At 40.9% G+C, this 9,719-nt stretch overlaps 1 protein-coding gene across 1 annotated transcript; it reads right to left on the bottom strand.

The window, feature by feature from the left end:
* Window positions 1–971: 971 nt before the first annotated feature.
* taf3 (TAF3 RNA polymerase II, TATA box binding protein (TBP)-associated facto) lies at window positions 972–8,281 on the bottom strand (the record flags this gene model as incomplete). The annotated part of the gene is given in 7 exon segments (XM_010774348.1): window positions 972–1,078; window positions 1,302–1,566; window positions 2,739–2,781; window positions 2,784–2,820; window positions 3,737–5,562; window positions 6,139–6,381; window positions 7,279–8,281. Coding segments are annotated over 7 exon segments (2,687 nt in total), but the record flags the coding sequence as incomplete, so codon positions are not given.
* Between the last annotated feature and the right edge of the window lie 1,438 nt (window positions 8,282–9,719).

The following is a 9,719-nucleotide window of genomic DNA, read 5'->3' on the forward strand; positions in this document are numbered from 1 at the left end:
AAACGAACATCAGATATTTCTATGTAAATATGTAAAGAGGACATTGCTAATAAATGTGCACATTAGGGCTGCACGATATATCGTGTCGTGACGATAATCGCATGCGCGATATTCACATCGCAGGACGTACATTTTTTTACGACGTGCGATATTAAGTAGGCAAATTAGCTCAAACACGTCATGTTACAATTCTTTTGCTGCTTGCTACTAAAGGAAAACTTGCGTGGCTCTCATGTCAGGGGTACTTGAGTGAGTGACATGCAGGCTCTGCATGCACAGCAAACCACCAATCACAATCAAATCTATAAATCAAACGGACCCGGTGATTAAAGGTAAAAACACTGAATAAAGTAGTTTCATGTGTTTCTCCAGGGCAGTTCGGCGCTGCTAACCGAGCTAGCTCAGCTTGTTGCTCTGATAACTTAAGATCCAGACGTCCGTAAATAAAATCCTTCATCCGGTTAAATATAGTTTAAAAAATACCAATTGTATTATTAAAGTTCAAGAAAGGATTGTTTGTGGACAAAAAAAACTGTCTTTTCTTCAATTCCTGTATTTTGTTCATATCGCTATATATATATATATATATATATCCCAGGGAAAAAATATATATATATCGCAATATCAGTTTTTTCCAATATCGTGCAGCCCTAGTGCACATGTTTAGTGTTTATAGTGTAATGTAATAGTGGATTACTGACATATGTTTCACTTTTTGCTACTAACCTTTTTCCGGCCTTTAATTGCCAATGAGTCATCATTTTACACCAAAATGTTTTCTCTGTTGTACTGAAAACTTATCATCCCACTATTTTTGTGTATCGTTACCACCCAATTTTGCAATTCAGTGAATTATAAATCTGTAATTGGTTAAAGTCAAGCCTAATTGTCAATTATGCAGAACGATGTTGTTTCAAAACACAATGAAGGGAGTCATAAGGCCTGAAGATAAAACTGAAGTAGTCTCTTACCAATGATACCATTCATCACAGTCATCACATCCTATCATGGGACTGCCATCATCAGCTTTGTTGCAGCCAGGACAAATCCAGATCTGGTTTCCCCATTCATCTCGTATCTACCGGAAATGCAAACAACAGAAAACAAAAGTAACACACTGCTCCATGACACAATAGTAGAATAAATCTTGAATAACCATATAGTTAGTATCTCTTAGGTGTTTTAATTGACTGCCCACCTTAAGAGTCAAGAAAAGTGATGATAGGAAATGCATGTAGTCGTGTTTCATATGCATAGACTGTTATACTATGCACAATTAACAATAACGTACAAGCACTCACCACGTATGTACTGACCGTCTCTGTTACTACGCTCCGGACCGGCGTCTTGAAGGATGCGGCGGGGGAGAGCATCGGGGCCGCGGAGAGCAGCGATGAAGTGGCAGGAGCTGGTGGAAGAGGAGAGGGCGCTGGAGGCAGGATGGGGATGACTGGCGCGAGGACTGGAGGCGGCGTCCGAGGGCGGTTCCCTGGTCCAGACTTGGAAGCGGGGGTCCTGGGTATTGGCGTCCTGGGCTCCGAGTTCGGAACCACCTTGCTGATGACACTGGAAACCCATTGAGAGATAGATACTAGTTAGCACAATGATAATAATTCTGGTATTTAGAAAAGGTAATAATAGTATAATAATATGTCATCATTAATAATATTAGGAGACTTTACTCTGTGCAAGTTGTACAATTTAAAGAATATAACTCAATGTCAGAATTATTTAGCCACAAAGGCAATGTAGCACGTAGTAATAACACCTATTTTTAAGGAATTTCTTTGTTTTTATTGGATTATTGACTACTGATATTTTTTTCCTGATCCTAACAACAACATTTTGAAAAGTAAGGAAGTACTGTATGAAAAGAATAAAAAAAGACTATGAATCTGAAGAGGCATTTTAAGGAAAATGTCAATACTGGAATAATAAATAATAACTTTAATAATAATAATAATAATAAAGTATGTCATGATTATACGGCTATATATATGATATGAGACTTTTCTCTCTGTGTAAGCCGTACAATTTAACCTCATTTTAAGGCCATGTGTCTTGCAAAATCACACACAAATTAAAGATCAATTTATATTAATAGTGAGGAAAAGTTAAAAGGTGAGATTTAAAAGATTTAACTTTTTAGTATTTATTGGGCTTTTATTTTGGTGAAAATCCACTTTTCCTGATGAGCATAACTTTTGTTTCAGTCAAATAAAAAAAAGGTGCGTGTTTTTTGTGTTGCTATCTCGGTCTATTGAGAGTCACTGTGTAGATCTGTATAGTTTTTGTTGAAGATAAATGAAAAACATTCATGTCAGGATTACATGAATCCAAGATCATTATACCAAATGTAAATGGCATACTGTACTGAATATTGGAAACCCAAACGAACATTGTACATTCTAGTCTGAACTGAGATGTTACAGTCAAGAAAATCTAGAAAGACAAATGATGATAATGATATAACTAAATGTGTCATTTGAAGCACAAAGGCAATGAAACATGTAGTATTTAAACTTGTGAAAATGAAAAGGCACTTTAAGGAAACTTTGTAAAATTGGAATAATAAATAATACTAATAAAATAAACACCAATTTACATTTAAAACAACAAAAAAAGAATGAGAGGAGATCACGATACCATAAAAGACGGTGATGGAAGAAACTGATGACTTAGAAATATCTCCAGGGAACATCCATTGAGTGGCTACAGTTTTGTCCTGGCCTGCTCCCATTTTGTCCTGGCCTGCTCCCACCCTGAGCGTCAGTCTGGGATCACTGGAGAAGGCAGAACTACTGGAGTCTCTATTTTCACCTGAGGATACTATAGAAGGACGTGGTAAACATCAATGACACTCGAAAACAGGGGGGTCAAACTCAATTTCATCACGGGCCACATTCACATTATGGTTGCACTCGAAGGGCCGGTTGTAACTTTAAGACTATATAAAACTACATATATAAATATTTAATATATATATATACATAATGTATTATATTACATCATTGCCTCTGCATTGGATTATTCTCGGATAGGGTAATAACTTCATAATCAACTCGGTCTGAAAGCAGAAATCTAGGGCAAATAATTGTAAGTCTGTTCAATCAGTGAAACTCAAAAATGGTTTTAAAAGAAAAGCACAAAAAAAAAAAAACATTTTGAAAAAAAGTCAATTCTGAGGGGCAAATTCTGTGAGAAAAAAGGCATATTTAGAAGAAAAAAAGTCAAATCTGAGAAAAAAGTCAAATGAGAGATGCATTGTGGGACATGTAGTTTATGGGCAACGTGCTTCTGTAAATCGCCATGTAACCGTATAACAAACATATTATATTCTTTGCAAGCTCTTGTGGGTAGGGCTGCTCAATTAATCATATTTAATCGCAATTACGATTTTGGCTAGCAACGCTTATGAAAACAACATAATCAAAATAAAACTTTTTTTTTTCAGTTGAATTACACTTAAAGTTCAGGGTAATCAACTGTTAAAAACATACTGTTCAATTTTTGAATTAATTTTTTTTTTAAATTGATGTTTTCAAAGTTAATGGATAATCGTGATATCAATTATTGACCCAAATAATCGAGATTATGATTTTTGCCATAATCGAGCAGCCCTACTTGTGGGGCCACATAAAATGAAGTCGCGGGCCGGATTTGGCCCCCGGGCCTTGAGTTTGACACCCCTGCTCTAAAACAAACACATCATGACATATCAAGCAAATAAAATTACCTTCTCCAACCGAATTCTCTCTTTTTCCTTCTCCTTCTCCTTTTCCCGCTTTTCTTTTTCCCTCTCCTTTTCTTTCCTCTTCTCCTCTTTCTCTCTCTCCTTTTCTTTGGCCTTCTCTCGCTCCTTATCCTTCTCCTTGTCTTTCTTTTTCTTCTTCTCCTTCTTGTCCTTCTTCTTGTCCTTCTCCTTGATCTTTATCTCCTTATCCTGGAGGATCGGGGCCAGAGGAGGGAGCATAGAGGGGATGCGCAGGCAGGAAGCGGCGCTGAACAGTTGGGGGATTTCACCCAGAGCAAAGGGCGCTAACGCAGACTGTTTCTGCCGGTCCTCCTTGTTCCTGTCTTTACCCTTTTCCCTCTTATCTTTGTCCTTTTTACTCTTTTCTTTATCCTTCTTTTTGTCTTTGTGTTTCTCCTTCTCCTTCTTAGGGACATCTACATCTCTGGTTTTTATCTTGATGGAGCCCTCAGGAAGAGTGAAGTCTCGCTGAAGGAAGTGCTCGTCATCCTTCATTCCAAACTCCTTCCAGGGCATCTTTCCATCCTTGAAAAAGTCCTTGTTTTTATCCCGGTTCTTATCCTTGTTCTTCTCTTTCAGCTTGCCCTTATCCTTTTCCCGATCTTTGTCTTTCGGCTTGTCCTTCTCCTTCTTCTTCATTTTAGTCTTGAGCTCCTTTTTCAGCTTTTTCTTCACATCTACTGATGGCACCATCTTGTTCTTCTCCTCAAACACCTTGAGTAAAGGTTCAGGTGTAGGCGGTGAAGCTGATCCCGACGAGACGTACTCCCCTTGGCTTTGTTGGGGTGCAGAAGGACCCCCCTGGTTGACCTTTCGGATCACCTCATTGATCGAATCATCCATAGTCCATTTTCCGGGTCCTGCGTGTGCCTGTAGGTGAAGCGGTGTTGATGTGTCTTTCGCAGAGATCCCAATCTGGAGTTTAGGCGTAGTTGGCTCCATGATGGTCAGCCTCCTTGGACTGGAGATTCCATTGCTATCCGAATCAGAGCCCGAGGAGAAAGCAAAAGGATCCGGCTCCCGCTCAGCACACGCTCTTGCAATCACAGCATCGATGGAGTCCTCGATGTCTGCACTTTCAGGCTCTAGTGTCTTGAAGGGGACCTCATCTAACTCCCTGTCCTCTATATTTTGACGCATATGGATGTTCTCCTTGCCCATCCTCTCGCTCAGCGCAGACATCGGGAGCTTGTGCACAACATCCGACTTGCTCTGGGGTTGGGGCGCTTTGGCTGAACCCGTCTTTGGGCTCTTGGGGCTTTTAGGACTCTTCGTTCTCCCCGGGGATTTCTTTCTTTCCTTAGACGTTTTAGGTGAATGGAGGGGACTACCTCCCACCGGAACAGGAAGGACCCCTTTTGGGGACTTAGTCCGTTGTCTGCCAGGTGACGAGACCTTAGACTTTCTTCCTGGAGTGGTGAGGCCCTTTTGATCAGAGTGTTTTGGTACTACTGGCTGAGGTCTGAAGGAAGGCAGGGCTCCAGAAGGTGTTTCAGGAGACATGGGGTCAAGGCTATCATGAGAAGGCAGCATGCCTGGGGGAACACGTTGAGTGTTGAGAGAGGTAAGAGGCTCCCTGGGCTCAACCCCCCATTCTGGGCTGAGGCCGGGGTACATGCGGGGTCTCTTAGTAGGCATCATGCCCAAAGCTGCATCCGGACTGTCCAGGTCCCGGTGCCTCTTCAGTGGGTGGTTCTCATCGTTGACCGTCTCATCTTCGTCTATTTCCTCGTCGTCCTCTTCCAGTGCCACCTGCATAGCTTCGGCTGAGGTGCCCATGTCAGGAAGGACCTCCTCCTCCTCCTCTTCTGGAGAGGAAAAGGACAAAAAAAGAGTTGAGCATTTTCAATTTTAAGTCCAAGGATTGTCACTAACACAGCCATGTTCTAACACATATACAGGATATGTTAAAGACAAATCCAAACTGATTTGACTCAAACCAAAAATATGGTTTTATACACTGGATAATAATGTACCAATAAAACTGTACCGGCCGCTCTTTCTTCTTGATCTATATATAAATATATAATAATAGTGATAGTAGTTAAAAAATATATAATTTTGCCTGGTTTAGCTTTTGATGTTGATGCTGTTGATGTTGATGTTTACTACAATTATTATTCCGTAAGAAAATAAAATGTATGATTGTCATGTTATAACCTTGGTATATTTAGCTATTACTAAAGATCTTAGAGGAATCTTTTAGAGGATGTAGTTTTGTGCTTTTGCAAAATGTTATGCGCAGAGTTTACAGAATATTGAGTCCACAATTATTGATAGAAATTAAGTGAATCAAATATTGAAAACAACTAATAGAACAGCCAAAAATAGCCATTAAAACAATCACAGATGTGCACATTTGTATTGTCATTATATGAACTGACCATCTTCTAAGGACACCAGGGGTGGCATGTGATCTGGAATGTATTCCTTCCTTTCCTCAGCATCTCGGGCTCCAGGCTGGGGAAACTGCAAGACGTTGTTTTTGCTGACAGGAAAGAGTGGCGTTTGTTGGGCGAAGGCCACAGGCTCCAGGTTGTGGACGTAGTCCTCCAGTTCACTCAGACTCACCCCCAGCAGTCTGAAGGCCTGGCTGACATCATCCAGAACAGGATCTGTTCTTCCATCTGAAATGCAGCAGCCCACAACAAGACATGAAACCACTGCAAACACACTCTAAATGCATCTGGTTCACTTAACTATTCTGTTAGGGTTGATGATAGCCTTGGACAAAAGATTGATTATATACTAGTGATTGTGCTGCACATACAACGAGGTGCCCTGAGTGATGTTGACATTCAACATATAACAACATTCAACATATAGCATTCAACTGTTTGCATCTACATACTTCAATAAGCCGTATTAATTTCACTGCACAGTATTTAATTTGACATGCTGTTCTTGTTTATCTTATTCTATTTGCATGTATATAGACTCCTGCATTTAATTGGTCACTTACAACATGTAACTTATTGTATTTCATTTGACATGTATGAAGTGTACTTCTTCTGCATTACTTGCACATTGGTCTTGCACTATTCTATTTATAATCTGTTTCTTCTTGCACTGTTTGTATTGTGTATTTAAAATGTGTTTTATATCTTGTATATATTATTTATTTTTGCATTGTTGGAGGTGCCTGGGACTTAAGAGTTGAATTGCCATAATTACACTGTAACTACTGTGAATATGAGTATGACAATACAACCTTTGGATCTTGAATCTTTGAAGCAAGAAGTAGCCAAGCACTCAACAGGTTAGAGGAGTGAATCATTTTACTGATAGGTACAATATACTTAGGTAACTAATCGACTAACACATTGAGGAACACAGCTGAAGGGCATCATAGCCATAATAATAACAACACATGAAGGCTATTTAGCTCTGTAGCTACTGTACTTTTTGACACATCAACCTTTGCTAGGGGGCGCCAGCCACAGAACCAGTCAACAACAACGTGATCGACTTCTTCAGGTTTACGGCTTACTAAAAGTAATCTGGGGACTAAACCGAGCACTTACAGAGTTCAGAGTACCGGTGGCAGACTTTGGCCAGCTGCTGGATGTATCGATGCAGCACATCGGACAGCTGATCGCATGCAGTGAGCTGAACCGCATCCCAGCCCAGAGCCTGGCAGATCTGCGCCACCGAAACACGCAGCAGCGAGCGGGCATAGCTCTCACACATCTTGCTGACTTTGTTACGGTATTAATCCCGGTCAGTTCCTCTCCCAAAACATGTTCTCAGTCTTCATGTTTCACGGAACCCCTCGGGGGCTTGAGAAAACACGCCACTGCGGTTGATTTTGAACATCTACTTCAGTAAATATATTGGCGCTTTCGCCAGAGTCGCCATCTTGATTCCATCGATAGACCCATCCCCGAAATTCAGACTGGGCATGCGCAGAAATCAGCGTCCGCCTCCGCGGCTCCGCTGTGTTCGAGCGGCTCACCAACGGCTGAAGTTGCGCAGCAACGACTTCGTTTGTCATAATACAAACCCCAGGAAGTGCGACGGCCTCTGAAGCGGATTTTTTGAAGTTGCCAAACAGTGCAACTGTCGTGACAGCGTCCTTGACGTCAGTTCAACCATTTCCCCTAAGACCATTTCCCCAATGACTAACAACAATAACAACAATAACAACAATAACAACTAACAACAATACTTATTTTTTTGCGAATAAACGACCCATCACGAACCCTTATTTAGCCCTTGTTTAAATAATTCATCTCCATTAATTTGACTGAGCCGAGAGCAAGATATCGGAGGCGGGGCTTAAGGAAAACTCAAGTGCGCATGCTCCATAAGCAAAATGCCCCGGATGATCCGGGTACTTTCTGAAGCAGTCGCTACATTTTGAGATTCATGCGCCAGCGAGCAATTTTTAGGAATGTACGGTGCTCCGCTTCCGAATCCGACGCAGTATCCAGTTCCCTTTATACATCCATGCGTTAGTCCAATAAATATTGTTCATGATATGAATCACAAACTGGGGCAGGTAATCTGTTGGATTGGTTAATGAATTACTTTAGATGTGGCTGAACGGAACTGGATCAAAACGATTTACAAGCGATTTAAGTGGGAGGTTTTAACGTCTCACACCGACGGTCAGTTTCGGTTTTTACTTCACATCCGCTGTGTCATGCTGAATTTGGAGAAAACACCGACAGGCTTTTTCCTGCATCGATGTATAAACTGTTGACTTCAGCTTTTTTTTAGGGTGAATGTTGTGAAGGAGTGCTCGGAAGATACTAGCCTACGGATATACATGTTTTTTTAAGGAGAGTCGGTTCAATTTCATATCCGGATTTTATGACACTGAAACTTTCTTGCTTAGTCACACTCACATACTTTATTTTAATTCCATTGATTTACTGTGTCTTACTATTTATGCTGTGTTCTGTTACATAATCCAGCGATGTAGACACCTTTTGCCTTCTTCTTTTCTAGGGGGGAGTGGCTCGAAAATAATTCCCCAATTTAGAATCAATAAAGTACTAATCTAGATCCAAAATACTTTTGTTGAAGCTCCTGGCTGCTTCATCAAAAAGTCACAGATGGACCAAGAAAAAAAGAAAGGGTGTAATGCACACAAATACGTTTTTAAGAAGCACATTGATCAGCTAAAAAAAGGAGGGGACACACCGAGGTTGCAAACAGCTTGAAAAATACAGACAAACTGGCAGAACAAGCTTTATCAGGCAGAGTTACGGCCCGGTGAATCCCCACCTCCAAAAGAGTCAGAAAGAGAAGGGAACAGAGTTGGATGCATGGATGTATAATAAGAACTGGATACAGCATCGGAGGCGGGGTCTAGTTATTTCCTATGACAGCTGCTCCTTGGCGGATGAGGACAGAATGGCCCACATTTTCAGAGAGCGAAACGTAACAAATTACCCATCATGCCTAGCTGTCAGAGCAGAAGAACCCGTATATGGTATGGACGCTCACAGTAGAATGAATGGAGACAGAAAATAAATCTAGATTCGGCTGCATTTTACAACTTTAAGGACAGAATGATTCTAATAAGGGCTATACAATAGTTCATACTGGGTAGTTTAATTAGTTTAAAAAAAAGTATCCGCTGATTTACAGACGTCTCTTTCCTCATTTTAGGCAATGGGGAAAAGTCTTTCTGGGCCCAGTGACGTCACGGACTGATACGGAAATTGTAGTACCGCCGTTTGGACAAATGATTAGGCTTGTTTGAGACTGTCACTACCCGATCCATCCCGGTTATGGCTAGAAAGGATCCGTCTGTAAAACTCTCGCAAGTCACGTGGCTGAATGTTTACGTTTGGCAGGCAGCCTTTCAGTTACGATCGTTAACATCAGTGGGCCACAGCAAATGATCGTGAGAAGCTAAACTATCTATTAATTATGTCAATGACAGGGAGTGTGATTGTTGAAATAGGGTGTTAGCGGTCTTGCTGTTCAAAGAAGAATGACAACACTGTAGATC

The sequence above is a fragment of the Notothenia coriiceps genome, unplaced genomic scaffold (genome assembly GCF_000735185.1).
Source record: "Notothenia coriiceps isolate Sejong01 unplaced genomic scaffold, NC01 NC01_scaffold00013892, whole genome shotgun sequence".
Taxonomy (NCBI): Eukaryota; Metazoa; Chordata; class Actinopteri; order Perciformes; family Nototheniidae; genus Notothenia; species Notothenia coriiceps.